The following is a 23,107-nucleotide window of genomic DNA, read 5'->3' as shown; positions in this document are numbered from 1 at the left end:
TTTTCAAAATGAGCATCTTAAAGAGCATGAATAGTTTACAACAGGGAGTGTTTCTGACAGCAGCATGTGTGTAATTGACTGCAGCCAATTAGGCAAAATGGCAAAATATAGTGTAAACAATTAAAAAAACTTACACCAGTGCATTAGTTATGGTAGGAGGAGCAGGACAGGAGCTCTGCTTTGACACTGCCCAACAGTTGTCATGAGACAAAATTCTTTGCTGCCTTCTGGAGTGGGACAGCACATCAGCTGATGATGGAGGAGGAATCTCCATTCCTTGTATTCACTGTTTGCCTTATGTAATTCTGATGCCAAATGCCAAGAAAATATATTTGCAAATAAAATGAGAAAGCTGAATTATGGTTCTATTTGTCCCTTGTACGCCTTCATTTGTTCTTTTCTCACATGGTACCACATCAGCTGGATTTGGATCCTGGGAGAAGAGCTGTTACATGTAGAGAGAACTGCTCTTTTTAACTTCCCAGGTTACTCTTAATGAATGATTTGTTGCTTTGTCTGAATATTTCAGAATATCCTCTTTTAAAAATGCATTCATCCCAGGAAGGAAGCAGGAAACGATGTTAACTAAAGCAAGTACTCACACATGACTGGTTTCAGTAGAGCAAATGTAATGGGATTAATCCAGCAAGAGACAGAGCTACATCCCCAATGGGGGTCTGGACATCCTTATTTCGTGATTTTTAATTCTTACAGCCTAAATGGTTTTCCAGTTGTGGTTCAAGGACTAAATAATACAAAAAGCCAGCAAGATGAGTACACAGTTAAAAAAGAATTCAGAGGAGCAGGTTCTCAATATAACACTCAAAAGGGGGCTAAGACCACTGCTGCAGTCGCCAGCTCAGAGTGCAATTAAGCATTTCAGTTACATAAGACATTCTTCATTAAAAAACTCAAGATGCACTTTGTCACAGTTTATAACTGCAGTGCTTAGTGGTTGGAGCCAGAACTTAGGAGGAGGTTTGGTTTTGTATTCTTACCCACCCAGAGCTAGAGTGCCATAATGGTGAGACATACAGAGAAGGGAGGGGGAATCCTGATCTCACTCAGTGATGATGCTAAGGAGAATAATTAAATATTCATTGAAGTGAGGACCTGACCTAACTCATCCACATCTCTGATGAATGCCCTCATTACCAGTCTACAGAGTCATATTTCCTCTTTCTGTCCAGATGCATACTCAATTTCTTAGGCAACGTGAGGAGAGCTCCAAAGCGGCTGACCAAAGGAAGCACACTCTTGCATACATAATGGCTGTGCGAGTGCTCCACTGGCAGGAGGAAGGCTCAGCTCCTTCTTCATCAGAAGATCGAAGGGCAGCATCTCTGAGGAGTTAATTTTCTGAGGGGCTAAATACACACTAGAACCAGCCAGGTGGTTAAACAGGAACTGTATAAGTCGAATGCAAATGAAGCACACGAATTTCCTCCTTTCTGTCTCTCAAATACAGCACAGTTCAGGAAATGGGCTGGATCAGGGTGTCCAGGAAAGAGGGGATGGATGGGAGAACTGTTTTGAGATGTTTGAAGGGCTTTGGCTCCAAGATGCTCAGGGGTATTAAAATTGAGGTGTCTGCTTGGTGTGCAGAAACCTGGGTGCCAAAGAGACACTTGCCAGTACAGTTTTGGACATATTTAAACGTTGGCAGAGGCTACACATAACATTCTCTTTTGTAAATCTATATAAATGTTAGGTGTCTAAATGGACTCAATGCTCAGTGTTTCTTAAAAGCTTCCTATTTCAAAATCTCAGACAATATCTAGGATTCCCAGTGCTTTGCTGACCTCAGTCCAAGACTGGCATGCTGTTTTCTCTTTGTACTTTTGTGGGTCACTCAGTGACTCTCAGGGCAGTTCCAGGTGTGAATAGATACCTGTATAGCCTTTAGAGTGTGCTGTGCAGTTCCTGGGGGGTATTACAATCTTGGTAATTAAAAACGTACTTTATCATTTCAGATTGACTTACTAGTGAGCTGTTCCATATCCTTTTGTCTTGGTAAAGCCTATTGATATTGCAACCACTAATGCTGGCAGTCCTGAAAAAGACCAAAACAGTAATAATCAGCAAATGCTGAGTAAAATATTGCTGTTCTGTCTGGACAAAAAATGACTGGGCAAGTTTAATGCAAAATGGACAATTTTACATGGAATTAATTATTTAATGAAGCATATTGCTATTGTAGGATTTGTTTTTCTGAAGCACTGGCAGGGAGGAGGACACTGTTTTCTGCCCACGGTGTACTGTTTTGATGTAGCTAAATTACTGGTACATTTGACAGGCCTTAACTAGAAAGAGGTTTCATGAATATTCAGAGAATGTTTCTTTCTTGTTTTATTTTGATTTCTTGCTATGACAGTGCTTTGCTGAAAATCTCCTAAAATTTTCTTAAAACAGATTTAGAAAAGAATGCTACAATATTCACCAGGATAGCTTGAGATATGGTGGAAAGGCTTCTAACCTAGTTTTCCTTTTAGTGTCATGCTGTCTACTATATTCAGTTTTTCTGAAGAAAATGATGATTTTCTTGACATTGCCACTGCATTAAATGTTTCATTCCAGTAATTGTTAGGAAATTAATTTTACTGACTTACCCCATCCAAGGCACAGGAAACGCTTCCTTATGAGCCGTGTCCTAATTTTTCCAGTAACAGCCATATATGACTGCCACGCTTCTGTCAAAACCCAACAGAATGAAGCTAAGAAGAAGAAGTGTAAAAATGCGGTGGTTGTGGTGCAGATGCCCTGCAGGGAGCAAAGAGAAGCTCAGGCTGAATACTTAGGGACACTCATTTCTGTTTTCAATTCAAAGAGTTGTCATATTCTATCATCTTGACCTTTATCCTTAGCATCAACTCTTCCTTTTTTCCCTTTATGATGTGGTGGCCACAAAGAGCAAGAGAAAGAAAGAGAAATGTTTATGGAGATTAGGCAGAAGAGGTTTTGACTTGTTTTCCCAAACACTGAATGTTCTGAGCAGGGACAAAGACACGAAATAAACCATGCCAGCAGATTTTTCTCTCTACATTTACTTTGACCAGGGACCATCATAAAGTCACTCTAGTAAGCGAGTTACAAAATTACTGATTATAAAATCACACTGAGCTGAACAGAGAAAATGTGGGGATATAAATGCTCCTAATTGCCAGTTATAGTTTATTTCCTTCCATGAAGAAAGACCCTGATTATAAAATTAAATTTGATTTTTTTATTTTTTATTTAAATTTTAGAGAACATTAACCTCTTGGAATATACTGCCTTTGATATTTTTAGCCAGGTTTAAGTATCATAACCTTAACAATTGCCCTGGATATTGTTTTTATGGGTATCAGTCATTTGTCATCTGAAAAGTATTTTGAGCACATGCAATTGGCTTTCTTTTGTCACTGTAGTCCTTAATTAAACTTGACATTGTAGCTTACGTAAATGAGGTTCTTGGCATAAATTATGATCTGCACTCCACCGTGTTGCTTAAAATGCCAGTAGCAGATTACAAAATGCAGTCTGCGTTGTACCCCAGAACCAAGCAATACCAGCAATGTTGAGAATACCATTAGCACAATTTAAAGTGTAAAAATTATGTTAAGATAAAAAGAAAAAACAGTTCACACCCCTAACACAAATAAGGTAAATTCATGAAAAAATGAAAGATGTAGATATTAGTTTATGATTATTTCTTTATGCATCATATACATCTAATAGGTACCCTATGCTTAGCCTTGTATTAATGATAGTCAAGAGTTTTCACTAAAATCTCAGTTGAGCATATTTAAAAATTATTTAGGGAGAGAATATGCACATTCCTACTTGTATATAGGTGCTTGCATATATTGCTGATTCAAGGCTGGTAGATGACAGCCATGTATTGCACCATCCATGTTTTTTAGTTAATTTTAGATTCTTAATTACTTCCCAATATGTTTTAGGTTGAATTTTCCATGGTGTTAATTTTTCCAGATTCTTATCTGAAATCAGTTGTGCTGGTTAACTCCAATCTTAAATAAATAGCTGATAGCTGGTACCAGCTGACATTAGCACTAGCTGGCATCAACCTATGAACTTTCAATAATTTATGCATTTGAACAGTCAAAATGTAATCCTTTCCTGCTCTGAATTTACTTATGTGACAAATACCTTGTTTTCAAACCCTTAGTTGAATTGTCTATTTAAATCTAGAGGAAAGGCCTTCTGTATAATTACATACAAGAGAACTGTTGTTAATTAAAAAAAGAACCAAAAAAAAACCAAACCAAAAATCAACATGAAATATAAACTGGAAAAAAACCAAAACCCAACAGATACTGAAAAGGCACTAGGTATTCCATCCTAGGCTTTGCCATTAATTCTTATGTTTAAATGTCCCTAAGGTATATGGATTCATAAAATCTATTCAGCTAAAGCCTGACTACAAGCAGTATTTCCGGTACATGAACCCCTCCCCCAAACTCCACCTATTTAAAATGAAAGTTCTGCAGTGAAACACACAATAAATACAATAAATTCATAAATGTCCTTTCTTTAACTAGCTGGTTCAGATGTTATGAATTTTTTACTATGCAATTTTAATTTGTTTTCCTATCAATGTTTTTGCAAAAGCTGGAGAGTTCTGTCAGAGCAAGAATTTGACAACAAAATTACTTCTGAGGAATAGTAAAGAATCTTTTAAGGAGGAACTGCATAGGTTAAAATAGACCCTAAAAAAAAAAAAAAGTGAATATACTATTTCTCTTATAAATAATGCAAATACAAGCAAAGACTGATCTTTTTGGTGAAAACACTGCTAATTCTTATGGCTGACTTGAGTGCACACTGCAGGATTTAATTCATAATTTATCCTCTGTATTGAAAAAAGAGATGATGATAATCTGAGACAAATGTGGACGTGGCTACTGTGGAAGAAAAGAACTGTGATGAAAATGTTAATGATCACGTTGAGCAGAAAATGGGAAGACAGAGGCAAGTTTTATGAGATCTGTGCTCTAGCTGGAATCAGGGACTGCTGATTATATCAAACTCTTCTGAGCAGCAGACAGGGGTCTTTAATGAACAACAATGGTAAGCCTGTGTCACTGATATAACAGTGCATTTGCATCACATGCCATCAGAAAGATGCAAATCAGCCTCAAAATATCACCAAACAACCACTGTGGGATTGTAATGACAGGTTCATGTGCAGGCAGTGCTTGCTGTGAACTCAGCCTCCCTCCCTGCAAGAGAAGCAGTCCTGGCAAACACAAGTGCCCCCTCCCAGCACAGCCACGGGCTCAGCACAGTTGTCCAATTCCCCACTGGAAATCTGGCTTTTATGGACTTCCTTATTCTTCCCCTTTGATAAATAAATAGGGAAACAATGCTGTTCTGTCTGGGAAAGCACTGTATCTGGGAAGCCAATTTCCAAATAGGAACAAAAAAATTCAGTTTCACCAAAGGCTGTTATTAAATGAACCATTGAAATATGTCTAATTCTAGAAAGTATATATTAGCACTTTTTCTTGCTCTCCAGGTTACGGACTACAGCCATTGCTCCTTCCTCTCCTCCTCTTCCTTGGCCACGGACCACCACCTCCCCTCACTTTCCTGCACATGCAGCAGCATCACTCAAACCTTGTGGCCCATCTCACAGGAAGCTGCAGAGTGTCAGCCTGCCTGCACCAAGAGATAGTGGTACACATCTTCCCCATTTCTTTAGGAGGAGATGTTTCTCATTTGCTTCTAATTCTAGTTTATTAAAACTCACTGAATTAATTACCTGTGCTGAGGACCTGTCAACCTGCAACAAAATTAATTTTAACAGCCTAATTTATTCACTATTTTTTCCTGCTTCTGGAATTAAGTAAACTTTTACACTAACCTCCTCTTCCTCCCATTGCTCTTGTTCTTGGCTCTCTGTATTTATTTGTAAGTGAGGGGAAGGAGTTTTTATGTCCCCAGAATGCATAGTCTCATGGACTTTAATTGAGTCTCAGGTGTTAAGCTACCTGGAATATCTAATTAAGACCATTCATTCCTTTTTAATAAATAATATACTATTGAAAGCAAGAACACACATCAGACATCAAATTATTTCCTTCTCTCATACTTGTAAGACATCTACTTCAAATAAGTGTACTGAAGCACAGCTGAGAAATCTAAAAAACAATGGAAATTCAATGATCTAGTGATTAATATTTTTATATAATAATGACCAGTGAAATAGAGAATACATCAATTTTCATGACCTGCAAAAGTAGATCATAAATATAACCTCAAAATAAAAAATTATCAACATTCTTTGAGCTTCTGACTGTTGTGTTTGGGGGCTTTTTAAAAGAGCAATGGTGTTTTTTTAACTGAAGAATGTATGTTTTTTTGTTTTTTTTTTAATATCAGTATCCTCTGCTATAGATCTTCCACACAAAGGCAATGAGGGTTAAGTAAGAACACCTGATTTGTGTTCTTTCCCTGAAACCGGTTCTTTTTCCTTCAGCAAATTTGCTGACTGTCTCTGGATTCTGATAAACAGTATAAAAATCAAAGCTATTCAAAGAGGAACACGAAAAATGAAATCTGTGTTTGCGGTAGCAAAATGAACAGGCCTAAAACCCACTCAGATTATTTAATGAAGCAGAAATGAGATGTAGTAGAAAACCATTTAAATAATAAAATTTCTTAGAGATTGGAATCTTGCCTTTGACTTATCTTTGCAGAGATAAGCCTAAGGAGATAAATTAAATGGGTGCTATTCTTATGATGTCCTGATCATGCACTGAGTTCACAAAGAGCACCTAAAGACCAGAATAATGAATAAATGAAAGAACAAACAAATCAAAGATAATACAAAGGACAAAGTTAAAATCAGAAAACTAATTCTATGACAAAATTTGTATATTTTATTTTATTTTAGTGACTCTTAAGCCATCAATTCTCAGTGTATCTCCCTTTTTTAAATCAAAAATGTAAATTCATAAAAGAAGATACTGCTTATTATTCTGAATTTAATTTTTTATTATCACCTATTTTTAAGCTAATATGGGCAATACAGTGTCTTTGCCTCAGGAATTTCAGACTGACAGAATACAGGAATATGGTATATTGGTCAGACAATGTTGAATGCTAGATTAAATACTGATTTATAGAGTAAAGCGACATGTTAATGTGTCATTTTACTCTATAAATGACATTCAGAGACTGTGGGACAAAGAAATAAGAACTTCCTTTTCAGGAGTGGTTTTCTGGAAGAGAGACATATTTTCAATGAGAGGAAGTATGGCAAGGGCGCAGTCTCTTCAGTTGCAAATATATTTGAAATTCTTAAGATCTTAAATGTCTGAGAAATCATACCCTTTCAGGTTTCTCTTTCAGGATCATTAATGTTGCTGACACCATAAAGCTTTGAAGATACCATTTAAAAAATCCCATGCTCCTTTCTTTTGACAGACTCCAGTGCTGCTAACACCAATTGTTCAAGCAAAGAATTCAGGAAATCAGATACTGATATTGAAAATAGCGATATAGTAGAAATAATTATTCTAAATTAATGTTATTAGTATTTTCAACCAACGGCTATGAAGCTACTTATTTTAATTAACACAAAGAAAAATTTAGGGATCATCTAAAAGGTTTTTTCTGGTGTCCTTAGCAGTTGAAGACTCAACTAGTTTAACTTCACCACGTTCTTTTCTGATATCTGACATGATAGCCCAGAATAATTATCACTTGACTTGCATTTTTGTGATGAGATACGCACAGTTTATTATTATACTGAAGGATTCTATATACAGTACAAGACAATATGAATGGGAGCCTTTACTTGGATTTTTAAGGCAAGCTGGTTTTGCAGTGCAACAACAATAATCTTTGAGAAGGTGATCTGCCTTACAAAGATAATGAGTGATAACTAAGGACACTCATTTTTTTCTCCTTCTCAATCATTTTGTTTACCCACAACAAGCAAGATGCCTTTCTAGGTTCTGATAAATAGCATATAAGCTGGCTGTAAATGACCCAGCTCTTCCTGCAGTTCCATTGATTAAGTTTACAATTACACTCCCATCTTTATAAACAGCACGGCAGTCTCACAGCAAATGTTTTTCAGCATCAAATTTTATTTTTCTTTGTTATCATATGCAAATTATCACAATAGTTGCTAAAATTTGGGACCACTTCATGTGCCCAGTCTCAGAGTGCAATATAATTTGTTCAGCTACTTTGCTTTAAGGTTTTTCTTCTCTTCTGGAATATGTCCTTTTATCTGACGATACAACCACAGTGATCCTACTGCAACAGTGTAAGTGTATCTGGAAGCAAACTTACACTTTAAATTGTAATTTTTTTGTGCATTCCTCCCTTCCACATACACTTCAAATATCCTTCTTACTATTTTCTCCTAAACTGTCTTCAGATTTTGCCATCAAATTCAGCTCCTGCTCCTCTTTTACCAAGATTTACCTTGCAGCTATCTCTAAAAACCTCCCCTCTGTGAGTAAAGCATTTACAATCTCTTTTCACACTTATGAAGACCAGTCAGAATGTCTCTCATTTTTCCCAGGTGCAGAGTTCAGCAATAGAAGTGCTGTTTATATGTGATCCACTAGAAGTATATGGAGCCTTCTTTTTAACTTCTGCCCTTTGCAGTTACTTTTCTTCAAAATTCTCCCTCGATAGCTGTCACCTCTATCAACATACCAACAATCTCTGCATTTAAATCTCGTACAGTACAGCTGTACTGCAGCATCAGTTATGTCTGTGGAGAACTTCAGGGTTTTATTCAAAATAATTCCTCTGCCAGCCACTATTCTTCTCCTGATTTTATAATACACATAGTACAAATTATTCTATCAACTAGATATGAAGGGATAGTCTCCTGTCTTTTGGGGTGGGAAAGAATTAATTAAGTTTCTAGCTGCATGTGCAACCCTTCCTCACTCTGTCATGTGGCAGAATGTCTACACTAGTAACAGCAAAAGTATCCTTTATCACTGGCATGTGCTTAAATTGTTAGTTTTGACCTGGGCCACACAGAGATGAAGAAGAGCCTGGGAACCCTTCCTGATGGTTGTCTTGCAGTCACCATCCTCCTGCCCTGGAGGGCTCGAGTGTAAGGGATGGAAACTGTGTTTTGCTAATTTGCCTTGGGGCTACAGAAATATTTGTGGCTCATTTCGGTAGGATAGAGACAAGGAGTGCAGCTGGATAATTCATATTATGCTGAGCTATGACTAATATATGAGACACTGGAATTCATTCCATGTTTGCAGCATTCTCTGGAGATTGTCAGTACAAAGCTCAGGTTTGTATTGTTTAACTCAGAATTGCTTTCTTGGTGACATGCCCAGAGTAAATTGAAAGTCAGGTCGAAGACAATTCTCATACAATTTTCTTATACTCTTACTCATTTTAGTTCTCGCCTGGTTTGGATTGTTATTGCCAGGTTATATTTAAGCAAATGAGTTCTGCACAAGCACTATCACAGAGCAGGTTACTCAGAGGCAATTTAATTTCTCCGATTACCAAACTTGGCAACACAATTTCTTCCCATTCTGCTTTTGTGCTGTGAGGATGTGTATTTTCCTGGGCAGGCAGGAAATGAAGGAATAGGATCTTCTACTTGTTTACAGGATTAATTCAGAAGTCACTGGAAAGACTCTCATTAATTTAAGTGAGCTTTGTACTGTATGTTACACCTATAGAATAAGGGATGAAATATGCATGAGCAGAGGCCTGTGATCTTGCTTCTTATCTTAAGTGCTTTAAATGTTTACAAAGTATTGGATGAGCACTTTTTCTGGTAAGTGAATATGGCCTACTTCACATAATGAATATATTGTGCTGACTTTGATGTTAAACACATTAAAAAAGGTAAACGTCAGCTCTGTCAGGACAAAGTAACTTAATATTTTAACTCTGACCTCAAATAAGTGTGTTTAGAAGTTTGTGAAGCTCAGGACAGGAGGTTTACAGGCAGATATAAAAGAAAATAAGAAGCCCTTTAAAACTCTAAAGCATAAAATAAATCTATATGAAATTTTTTCAATTCCTTCCTGACTAGTCTCAAATTGCTATCACAGTGCTAAAATAGTGATGCTTCTCTGTGTCAGAGAAGATCTTTTTCTAATTGTCTTCCTTTCCTTGGTGATGGTTTTGTTGTTGTTGTTTTGTCCTTTTTTTATTTTTTTTTTAACAACACTTGAACTCAGTTTAGGTAAAAAAGTGGAAATTACTTGTATGCTTTCTTAAACCAACTTCCTTACTGAGCTATTGAGGAATAAGAATTAAAAAATTAAATTGAAATTGATGCTGTCTTGAAAAATTGCTCAATAAAAATAGTTTTGTGAGGTTTTGCATCACCAAGTCTGAAAGATTATTTAAAGAAGGATAAAAATGTAGATTTGTCGATAAAATATAGACTTGTTTTTTGAACTAATGGACAAGCAAAATCAACCTGGTCTCCGAAAACCATTGGAAAATGAGTTCCTGTACTTAATTGTGGGTAACAGCAATACAGAAGCAGAACTGAAGGTGCAGTGTGAACAGAAGGGACTGGATTCATATGAATGCATGCACAATTTGGCCTGAAAAGTCCCTGCAACTGGGTGTGACTCAGAGGAGAAAAGAGAATGCATGCTGGCTGTCAGAATGCTTCTACTGGGCTGTCAGAAAGACTTCTATTTACTTGGGAACTATGCAAATTAACATATAGATTATGGATCAGTAATTAAAAAGCTTCACTGATGTTATTACACTTTGGTTTTCAGGACAGTTGTTTCTCAAGAACTGTTTTTAGGCTCTGAAAATTCCATATTGCTTTAATTTTAAAATATGGAATGTGTAGTGTGCTCTCTTAAATGCGGACAAATGTCCTTGGCAGATTTGAAGAGATATAATAATGAGACAACTACATCAACACTGAAGAAAAAGCTGTTTGGCTGTAACATATGATGTGCTGTATAATCATTTTAGCTTACTAGATAAAGATATTCAGCTTTTTAAATCTCTCTTTGGGTTGTTGCAAGTAATATTAAGTAATAAGAAAAATCTGTTTGCATTAGCTCAGTGGCTATACCTATTTGGAGTAGAATGAAGAACACAAGAGCCAGCAGTCAATTAGCATGATGAGCAACCCATGTTCCAAAGGTCCTGAGTCTTCCTAACCTTAATTTATTTAGAAGTTCATGATGGGGGCTGTGTGAGTAGCTAGGGGCAATGAGCCACGATTGGTAATGAAGAGGTGGCTGAGCTAAGCACAAAGGTTACACATGAGTCAGCAATGTCAGCAAAGAAAAGATTGGTTCAGAGCACAGTTGAGAGGGTTCTCCCTACGGAGCTCTGAGAAAAAGAGGAGGAGGTGTCCAGGCACAGACGAAGGCAAGGAATTGAAGGAGCAGTCTTGAAAAGATGGCATAATGTAAGAGGGTAGTAGAATATATGAGACTTCAAATTCCTACATGAGGATCCAAATGCAGCCAGTGCAAACTGATGTTCTGGTGAAACAAATTACCAAGAAGAGCCACCACTAGGTAGACAGAAAATATTGCCTTGTGTTGCCCCCCCTCGGTGCAAACCATTCTTGTTAAAGAATTTTTCTTCTAAGAAAATGTGGTTATCATGTATCTCTATTCTTAAATCAGATCACCTGTTTGCTCTATTTTAGATTTAGAGTTTATTTGCTAAAGATAAAATTGCTGTAATTTTAGGGAGTTTCCTCAGTAATCAAAATGATGCCTAGAATGAGAAGTTCAACAACAAAGCCTGCAGTTGTCTTTCACTTAGTCTGACTCTGATGATTATAATGCTGCCATATGAAAACAGGCCATCTTCTTGTCTAGGATACAGGTGTCAGCAAAGATTCCTTCTCTGCATATCTGTAAGAGCTGAATCCCTTTACAATGACTGACTGAAACCATTGAAGTGATAGCATTGCAATGCTATTACAACAGTGCCATATGTCACCTACCTCCATTCTTTTTCTGTTGCTTTGGGGTTTTTTTCCCCAGTGCATATATATGTCCTAAAAGTCTTTATGTAAGAATAATAACATTAAAAAGATGAGTTCTCCCCTAAAAGCATCCTCAATTTCAAGCATGCTCAGTTTTCCTCCAAGAATAATGTCTTTTAGAATTAGTAGTATGGAAACAGTAAGAAATTGTATTTGTGAAGGAGGTAGTTTAAAGATATAAAAATAGAAAGAGTATAATTTCAAAATTACATTTTTGAGTATTATAAGGATTATTCTTTCAAAATAGAAAGAATCCAGGAAAGGGAGATAGTATCTACATTATTGTGGCAATCCAAAGTTTTCTCACACTGTTTATAACTTCTGTTTATTTTTTAAAAATAACAGAAAAGGCAAAATTTTTAGAGATATTCTATGGTTACATCTATTTGTACTTGCTGACAAAATGGTTAAGATAGCATTCACTTATCGTGCAGCCAGCTGGAATGGTACAGAAAATGTCTATGTTAGTAAATTTCTTTCTACACCAATTCAAGGCAGCCACATCCAAACTGGTCCCTTGCTAGTTCCAACTATCCCAAGCTTGGGGAATTGACTGGGATAACGCTAGCTAGTGTGGGACAAAATAATGCCAGGAGGCATGCTGATTATTCTAGAGTACTTTATGCCAGGGCGAGGGATCATGCTCACCTACAGAGGCATGTAGAACACTTTGACTTTGTTCTCTTACCCAGCAAAACATGAAGTGGGCTTGAGCAAATGTGGTGGGCTGACCTGGGCCAGCAGCTAAGCACCCACCCAGTCACTTCATCATTCCCCCAGCAACATGGGGAAGAGAATCAGAACAGCAAAAGTGAGAAAAACCTGTGGGTCGAGATAAAGATGGCTTAATAAGTGAAGGAAAAAAACCCTGCACCAAGTGATGCAAAAGCAGTCACTCACCACCTCCTACTAGCAGACTGTTGCCCAGCCAGTCTCCAAGCAACAGCCACCTTTAAAAGACCAATGCTGGTTGTATTGCTGAGCATGTTATACTGTATGGGATAACTCTTGGTCATTTGGGGTCGACTGTCTGTTGCCTCCCAACTTCTTGTCCACCTCAGCCAACACACTGCCAGGGCAGCTGAGAAACAGTGAAGGTCTTGATGCTGTGTAATCACTGCTCAGCAATAGCTAAAACATCAGTGTGTTAGCAACACTCTTTTTATTCAGAAATCCAAACCCCAATTCCATGCAGGATTCTGTGAGGAAAATTAGTTCCATCTCAGCCAAACCCAGTACAGAAACCTAAAAATTAATCCAAATGCACAGTGTGTGCATGTGTCCCCACACATGCTTATGAAGAAAGGGGAACAGACACTTTTGAACATGTTCATAGACTGTGTAGACAAACACGCTAAAACAGCACTTTTAAAAAAAATAAAAGGAAATGCTTCTGAAAGTTTTTTATGGGATACATATATGTATATATGTAGTTCAACAACTTTTACGGTTACTTTTAGTTCAAAACATAATTTTAATTTTTTTCAGAAATATATATTCTTTCACTGTAGCCTTAAAATCAGAGCACATTATCACACTTGAAAAGCAAGTGGAGGTAGAGTGACCTTTGGATGGATAATGCATGGCGAAACAATATTTTCAGCAGACAGAAGACAGGAGACTGCTTTGCAGCTCTGTATCAGATCTTGTTAACCTGTGCACGTGAGAGTGAATGCAGAATGAGGGGAAAGAACAGAATCTCCACTTTGGGCAGCTGGCAGTGTCGATGCAAACTTATTGTACAATAGCATAATGAATCACATTAATTCCTCTTATGGTAATGATATTAATTTCTAATGCCTTTAATGCATTAGCCATGGGCTGTTTCAGAGGCCATCCATTTCTTTTTGTTCATGCAGAGATACACATAATGGCAATGAAGCTGCCTCATCCTCTGGATTAAATTGCATCTGGAAAAAAGAAATTCCTAACAGAGGGCTTTATTTAATACAAAACACAGCTATAAATAAATAGGTTATAAATTTAGAGTCCCTATAAATACAGAAGAGGGCAAATACCGAGTAGTTACGTGTTTCTAATGATATCGAAATTGCACCAATTTTCACATAGATGGAAGATTGTAGAGCTATGGATACCTATGTACACTGAGGAAATCAAAGGAGGCAGTTTCTTGTAATTTTATACCATGGCTACTGAGATCACAGAAAATTAGATAATTCATGGAAGTTGAAAGAGACAAGCAATAGTATCCACAACCAGAGAGAAGAGACTGTGACCATACATGTACATGGAAGTTTGATTGAGAATAGGTTAAAAAGCCAGCTAATGGTTTCTATTCATCGCTTGCGCAAGAAAGAAAAATATCAAGAATTTTTTTCTTATAAAGGCTGAAACCATTTATGCTGTTAATACCTTTGCATTGTCTTCCAGAAAGGAGGAACTTCTACGTGGTATCACATTCATTCAATTCTCATTTTCTGCTATGTTAAACCAGTAGGATAAAAGATTTAATATTTATGACAAAGCGGTGTAGAAACTTCCACAATGATTCCTTTAGCATGATTTTAAAAGTTTGTAAAGTTCTGATTATTAAAGAAGAACACTATGACAACTTGGTTGTTTTAAAGAAACAAAAAGAATGAAATGGTCTTGTAGAACACTCATATGCAGCAGAAGGAGTTCTAACTAATAAAAGCTCCTGTCACATTACTTCAAGCCAGGTTTCCTGAACAAGTGAAATAGCAGTCTTTTTACTGGCTCTGGCTTTCATGCCCATATTCCACTTCCCTCTGGTTCTTCTCAAAAAGCCACAGAAAAGATTTAGCTATGTTAGTCCGTACTTATGATGTAAGGTAATATGTCAGCACAATCTGGAGGAGGAATCTGGGACATCAATACTTTTAGGATAGCACTGGTTCGTCACAGATACCAGTAGGAAGAAGGTTCCTCCTCCTAAATGTTCTAAATACATTTTCCCCATGGAAGTCACAGTAAGGAGCCTTGTGAGGACCCACAGCTCTCTGCAAGGCCTCATATCTACTGGTTTCACTTCTGTTTAACTCCCAGGGAGTCTAAGAACATGAGCTTCCTGCTGGGAACAAAAGAGGTCTCCAAATGAGGAGGGAAAATTTTGTGGAGAGAGTGCACAGAGATTTCAGCAAGAGGATCTATAGAGAGCTAGTGCCTAGCAACATGATAGCTTTCTTCAGGAGGGCATTATATATGCTCTTAGATAATGCTTTCCAAGGAATTTGAAGAGATTGGCATTAAAGATGCCTACCACAATAAAAGAGTTACAGCATCTGGATATTTCAGGAAGCAGCAGGAAACCAGAAAGCCTACATGATCAATTTAATATAAATTAAATCCTATAATAATTTCTGAGCAGTGGACATCTAAGTAGTGACAAGAGGAAGCAGGCAGTGCACAAATTCCCCATTATGAACATTTGTTTCAAAGGTATTTTATTCCTGCATCACATGAAAGAAGATGGCTTGAGATTCCCATGGTTATTTGGGCTATTTAATCTGCTGCTCCACTTAAAGCAGAATAGTGGCCACTTAAACACACAGAGAGAAGATATTAATGTTTTATAAGAAGGTGATTTGTAGTCTCTAATAATGTGTATGAGATCACTGTGTGAATGAACATATATTTTTCAGAGAGGATGGACTTACACAAGCCTACATCTTTATTGCTTTTACTTCAGTGTTGTGGACTGTATATGTCCTGTGCCTTTGTCAGGCTGCAGTCTCCTTTAGAGCCTGGTGCTCTCCCTCGGTGTTGCTGCAGAGCCCAGCACCCCAGGAAGCCTGATAAACATGATTTCCAACAACATAATCACTCAGGGCAATGCCTTGACGGAAGTATAATTCTAGTAGTGTCTTTACCCCAGGGGATTTAATATAGCTTTTGGCATAAATATATCAGTGAAAGTCAGGTAGGAAAAGAGCAAGTGCATTTCTTGAGGTCCTGTTCTACATATTAGTCAAAGGGCAAACAGAATTGCTCAGTTTACAAAACTACCAATTTATCTTCACCTCACAATCTGAAGAAGGACTGATTTTGCAGTGTTATTTACCCAAATCTATCACTGCTTAATAAATTACTCATGTGTGTCTGGCTGCCTCTTGTCATTGATTTTGGTTCTAGTCAGCTTTAAGTGTGCTGCTATTTCCTCATTCTTTCCTTCATTAATATTACCTTCTCAATCCATGCTAAGAATGTAGTTCCTAAAGATAAATTGTTTTCAGCCCTTGAAGGTGACAATGCTATGATGGCTTTATGGTAAGTGCTTGCTACTAATTACTTTAGAACTACTGTTGAATAAACTTCATTCAGATGAAGTGGCTATTTAGTGGCTTTCTTTTCCACTCTCCTGTAAATAACTTTGCTAATTTTAGTAATTAATTTTTTAAAACTAATTTTTTTACTCTTTTATGCTACATTTAGTTGGCCAGTTGTAAGACAGCTTGCTGTCTATATGTGGTATGAAAGGACTGGTTGATATTATTGACATTGTTTTTTAAAAAAACTTTTCTGGTGAGAACACCCATTTTAATTACTCAATTGATCTCAGTAAACTACTGCAAATACATTTCAAAACTTCCTCTTAGAGTTTCTTATTCTAAATCAAAAACTATCTAATATTGAATTTTCAATTAAATAAATTGCAGAGTTTATAGTATTTGTATGAAAATTGCTGGTGCTTAAAAATATAAGCACATTCTGATGAAGCTGAAATGATGACACTTTGGCTTGTATCACAGCACTCTGGGTTTTGCATGAAACATAACAGCCAACAGGATGCAGCCGATCATCTGCAATTTTGTCTGAGTGTTGGATACACATGAATCAGTCTCATCTGTGGTGCTTTTTAAAATTTACTTCCAGTTATTGTGAGTGACTGTAAAGACAAACAACTCTGCTCAGGATACAAATAATGTAATTTGCATTCAAATAAAATTTTAAGTGTTAGAACTAGGATGCTCAACCTATTATTTTATTTTTATGTCATTGATACACAACAAAAATTGAAATGCGGAATCGCTGCTTTAGGATTTGAAGGTAGCCAAAGCAATAAATGAGTTTAAAGTGGATTAGAGAATAGCCTGACTGATGGATGCTTTGGATGGAGTCCTGGCTCAGAAAATCTTTAAATTGCTGACTGCAAAAAGTCATGAAGTGATATCACAGATAGGACCATTCATTCCTGTTTCTGTAGTCTTTCCTGTATGTCTGGTCAATGGAGACAGCACAGTGAATAAGGCAGATCACTGAGCTGAACTGATACTGCTGTTCTTACGTTCTAAAGCTGGCAGGTAGCAAAATTATACCAGATAATTTTAAAAATCAGGTCACTTCATGAGGGATATGAATTCTTCCAGTGTGAAGAAAATCCTATTCATCTACACAGTGAAAACAAGCACAGCTCTGCTGCCTGTTTCACCAAGGTCCAGATCCTCAGTGAAACTCTTCTGCAGGTAGCCCAGGCGAGCACCAGCCCCTTTCACTCCAGTTGCACAGGACTGTCATCCCCACTTCATTACAGCCATCACTCTTCAGTTACAGCTTTTTTCCCTTCAGTAGAGAACATACATTTCAGACCTATTATTCTTATACGGAACTTTGATTTATTATAGCTAAATAGGATTTTCAAGAACAAATTTCCTCCACTTTCATGAAGATTTCTTTTTCTCTGTGAATTTACTGGCCTTTTGAGGCAGTCATTTTGGCAGTTCTTGGGATATAGTCCTATTTCCTGCTTGTTTGTGGGCATTTTTCATACTACAGCAGAAGGGAGAGGCAAGAATATAGTGAGTCAGATATGTAAACCTGCCAAATAAAGAGACCTTAGGTATAAAGTGTAATATCAGAAACCACTTGTTAATGTACTGAGAATGTGTAAATCTGCTACTATAGTAAGTGAAACTGCTAGCTGGCTGGATGACCTTGGAAAACTATTTTATTTTCCTGCCTGTGTTTGTCTCCTTCAACTGAAAAACAGTGATGATGACACACACCACCCTCTTCAAACACAAACTCAAAAAATTTTACATCTATTCATGTCTGGAGTAATCAGATTGCAAGTTGAATGTATCTTTCTTTATTCCTATTAATTTTTTCTCAAATAAGAGGAAAGAAGTTTAGTGGGATATCTTTGAAATATCTGTTTAAGCAAAAGGTCAAATATAAAGCAAACAAGCACCTATTCTTCCAAACTCAACAGGTATGTAGACATTCTGTTTATCTTTCTATCAATATTTATCACTCGACAAAATAATGCAAGAAGAGGAAGAGAGAGACAGACATTAAAAAAAAAAAAGCTAAATAGGTTAAAAAATGTTGCCATAGAGACCGATTCAAGACACTATAAAAATAGCTTCATGTATTGTTGATATTGTCCTTTTGCCTTCTGCTATTCTATCTGACTGAAATAGACAGCCTCAGGAAGATGCCTGGAGTCATCAAAGGCAAAGTAACAAGTCCATGAAGGATGTCCCAGGTTATTTGGAATCTGCATTGCAATCTGAAAATTTTGGTTTAATTATTTGATTCAAAGCTTAGTAACATACCTTCTGGAAGACAGGCCAAGAAATTTGGCTTTTTATAGCTTTTTTGTTTTATAGGAGCTTCCTGAAGTATCTATAAATTCTCTTATTTTAGAATGAAAAACTGTATGTGATTATATTTTGGGGTTTGGTTTACATTTGTGAGTTGAAAATAGAAGTAACATTTTTTTTCTGCTAACAGATATACTGGGTTTCACACTCAGTTTTGATACAAGAATCATTGCCTGGTCTTTCTTGTATGTGACAGATACACTTCTTGACACGTTTTTCTACTTAAAAAAGATATATTTCTTTTTATTTAATTTGTAAAGTAAGTTTTAAGGAAAGGAATGCTTCGGGCACTGAAATAGATGTCTTCAGAAAGAAATTCTTATGCAAATAAAAAAAGAATTGTATATGTTTCTAATAAAAATGCACAATTGAGAATAGTAGCTGCACTTCTTTCCACTCCTCTTGTGACTTAACCCCATTAAACAGGACCAAGGGTGTCTTGCACTTGTTTAGTCTATCCCAGCCATTGGACTGCTTCACCTTGTTGTAACCCTATTTATCAATCCCTGTTTTGAAACTGATATGACAGGCATACTTATACATCACTTCTTCCAGAGATGAGGGATCTGAGAAATGTGTTATGATGTGTTAAAAAAGCCACTAGAATTAATGGAACTATGTCTGCCAAAACATACTGATAAATTTTGAAGAAGTAATCTTCCTAGGGCAACTGAAATTGAAGGGGCCAGACCTTTGCTCTCTATGTGCCTTTTTGTACTGGCAAAGGGATTGTCCACCATAGGAAATCCCAAAGCCATAATATTGGCAGATATTTCATCCCCTTTGCCTGTGGAGTTGAAGGGAGGTTTACAAGGTTCATCTGGCCCTCACAGCTGGGCCTGGGCTAGAACTCCTGCCAGGTACAGATGGGTTTGAGTGCAAAGCTCACTCTGATCCACAGCTGTTGCCCATACTGTCTGCTCAAGAGATTTATTTTGACAGTTATTTCTGGTGTTGGGAAATTTCAGTTTGACCACCAGAAAGGAGTTGTGTCTTTATATCAGCAGATGAAACAATGGGCTGGGCAGTGGTCTGTGAAATTTTTTAGAGAAGACTCCAACCTGCAGAAGGATGAAGATAGTATGCAGAAAGAATGTCCACATTGAGAATTTTTTCAGCTGAAGCTCAAGTATTAGGAATGTTTGTTATACGTGGCCACCCACAGTGACACAAGCAGTGGAAACAAGCGTGCTGTCCAAAGGAGGAATAAAGAAAAAGAAACCTTGCAGCACTGGTGCAAGGGTGAATTAACAGGAAAAGAGGACACTTCTAAAAGAAACCCAACTCCATCTCCCTGCAATAATGAAGCCAGGATTACAAATGTCTGTATGATAAAGGCTACTGTGAGGGCCTTGCTCTGTCTAGAGACTTTAGCAGCATCAGGGGTTTGTAACATAATTGGCAATATCAGGCAAACGTTCTGTGTCACCATGACACAGGTGACATTGCTGAAGACCCTGTATGTCCCTTCTCAGACAGTCAATGGAAGAAAAAGATACAACAAAATATAAGGGACTTTTCATATTAATAGGCTAGGGAAAAAAGAAAAAAAAAAAAAAAAAAAAAAAAAAAAAAAAAAAAAAAAAAGGAAAAAAAAAAAAGGGAAAAAAAAAAGGCGAATCTATTGGAGGGTTCCAGGAGTAAGAGAGGGAAAAAAAAGAAACAGGTTTTAGCTGCTGCAGTTCAGTGTTGCTGAACCCTGCAAAACAGAATGTTAAAAGCAGATACTAATAAAAGATAGCATCAGAGATGCTAGTTTGCCAGCACAGCTTTATTTAGACCCAGATCTCACACCAGGAAAAGTGAGGTCTCACGAAGCCTTAAAAAATAGCAACACAGTTAACATGTTAGCAGCAGAAGAGGGATTTTATCAGGCAATATTGAGGAAAAGAAAAAGTCACAACTGTGAAGAATTAACTGAAGCCCATCAGGGAAGTTGTGCATTTATAAGGACATGCAGACAAAACCATTTGCTGTCTGTAGCTCACTGGGCATTAAATTGAATGTCAGTGACCAAAGTGTTCCCACAGTCAGATGTTAGTGTAGGTTCCTGGCAAATCCATCCAGCCAAAGAATTGCTGTACACCTGCAGGAAAGCCCTTATCAAGAAGCGGTGTATCTAATGGGTGTTGGTAATGGACCTTCTCCACCTGAGCACCTCTAGAATGATCATTCAGACTAATTGCTACTGCTTGTCCACTCTCTGGAAGCAGAACCACTTGTGGCTCAGACACAGCTTCATCTATAGTTCTAAATTTACAAATATATAACCAGAATATGTGCATTTACAGCATGATGTAAAAATTTTAAAATGAGGTGTTAAAAAATATGGTACATTAGTAAATACAGATTTGAGGTCCAAAATTGGGTATCTTTCTGACTGGAAATATGAGTCAGGAAAATCATAAGTGTGACATAAATAAATAGGAAATGCAGAAAATTTTTAAAAACCTTTACTATCAAGGGTGTTTCTAATGTAAGATGACACCTGGCTGTGTTTAATAAAGGGAGAAACTTTTAAAAACTATTTTCAATTCTTACATTTATAGAGTCACACACATGACTTTAAAAAGTTACAGAAAAATATAAAATAAAAAAAACATTTTAAGACTGTACTTTTTAACAGAGTTTTTCTATAACAACAGCAATGGTGGGAACAGCATCTTGTAATCAGCATGCCACAGACAAAGTAGTTGGAAGACAACCAGTTAAGAGTTATGGCTGTGTGAAAAGTCTTTACAGAAAATGACTGATAATCGGAAGTGGAAAAGGAGATACTAGCAGTCTTTTTTGGGTGGTTTTTGTTTTTTTTCCTATCACATTGTAACAAAAAAACCCCCAAAAAACGAACACTCAGTGGAATTCTCTGGTTCAAATTTTTTGCATGACATTCTACATCAGACTTCAAGATTTTGACTAATTTTTTTTTTAGCACTGTGCAAAGGCAAAAATATTTATGACAGTGGCTACTATCCACTGCTTAAATTAAGCAGCTATCAACACAAGAAGAAAAGGCTTTAAAGAAAGATTTTCAGCTCTACATTGACCTTGCCTTGGAAACAATCCCAGTATCTGAGAGTTAATTTCAGCAAATTAAGAGATGAATAACTAATGGACTAGACTTGCCAGAAACCTGCCAAATTCTGCCAAAGAGGAAAGTATTAGTGAAGTCAGCATTTAACAAACTTGCTATTGTCTTGGAAAGACTGAATTGATTGCACACAACTGATGACCAAATATTGAAGAGACAGCACTATCTAATCTATACTGTATTTCAGAAAGAGATTTCTTCCAAAATTTGAGTGACACCAGGATAACAAGCAGAGTCAGCACACTAGGAACAATAACCTGTATGGTGGCTTGTTCTAATTGAGTTCAGACCCTAGGAGAACAAGGTGATGGAAATAAGAAAATTAAAAAAAAAAATTCCTTGTCACATTCTAAAGAACTCTTTGGCAAGGGGTGTAGAGAGTTTTTAGTTATTTTAGACCCTGCTTTTGGACTTCCTTTTTTTCCTTTTTGTTTGTTTGTTTGTTTGTGTTTGTTTTTGTTTTTGTTTTTTTGGGGGGGGGGGGATCTGTTTGTTTTGGTTTGTTTTTCCTAAGAAGAACATAGGAAAATTCCTGTAGCAGTGAGTTTGCTAGATGTACCAAATTGATCACAGTTTCAAGACTTCATCACATGCACACAAATCAAGTCAGTATTTCCAAAATGCAGACCATGTCTAGACTAACAAGCTAAGGAGGGATAGGCTTTGGGTTCCAGTACCTGGCAGGTGACTATCCATACTGCTGGAATGCTGGCATGATCTTTGCTATGGTCTCTGCCAAGAAATACCACTCATCACACTGCAATGGGCAGCACAGGCCAAAAGGCTGCATGGATTCATCTTGCTTCTTCTGAGAGGCAAGAGCTTTTATGGAGTACCCTCAGAGCCAGAGAAGAGTTTCTGGCTCATTTAATTAATTGCAGATGCATAGACAAAGCCAAAGTCTCTGAAACTCTTGTAACAAAACATGGATCTTATTTTCTCTTTCTGGAAACATTTGATTAATGCTTCTCCTACTGCCTCAAGGCTTAATTTAGAAACCAAAATTTTCAGAAAGTTTTCTATCCCTTCTTTTTGCTCAAACATGCCTGAGTACATACTGTATGAAATATTACTGATAGCCACTCTCTGCCCCTGCATTTGTGAAGTGAGAAAAAAAAAATTCCCTCCAAAAGTACTGTAAAGAAAAATACAGTGATGAATGTGCCAATCCTAGATAATTAATTATGAGATCTACATACTATTCTTTAAGTCAGGGGATTTTTAGGGAATTTTAAGACAAAGACCAAACTAATCCTTTTATTAATTATCACTAATATCTTCATGGAAAATGTTATAGAAACAGACAGCTGGTTTGTACTCTTCCAGACACATGTTATCAAGAAATAATTTATATTTCACTTATATACTTAATAGATAGTTTTTATAGCAAAAGACTAATATTCTTTTCAGTTTTTCCAGATTCAGCAATAGTAACATTTGTAC

The 23,107-nt window shown here is 36.9% G+C and overlaps 1 protein-coding gene across 1 annotated transcript in view; it reads right to left on the bottom strand.

Moving 5' to 3' along the window:
- The window catches only part of ADGRB3 (adhesion G protein-coupled receptor B3), a 446,784-nt gene that overhangs the window by 41,403 nt on the left and 382,274 nt on the right, over positions 1–23,107 (bottom strand). The window contains exons 20-21 of the mRNA XM_066314980.1: positions 2,610–2,760; positions 1,984–2,053 (exon numbers count right to left, since the gene is read on the bottom strand). Of these exons, the coding sequence (XP_066171077.1) occupies positions 1,984–2,053; positions 2,610–2,760 (221 nt within the window). The remainder of the gene's footprint in view (positions 1–1,983; positions 2,054–2,609; positions 2,761–23,107) is intronic.

Source organism: Sylvia atricapilla, chromosome 3 (genome assembly GCF_009819655.1).
Source record: "Sylvia atricapilla isolate bSylAtr1 chromosome 3, bSylAtr1.pri, whole genome shotgun sequence".
Taxonomy (NCBI): Eukaryota; Metazoa; Chordata; class Aves; order Passeriformes; family Sylviidae; genus Sylvia; species Sylvia atricapilla.
This window is presented reverse-complemented; position numbering and strand designations above follow the sequence as displayed.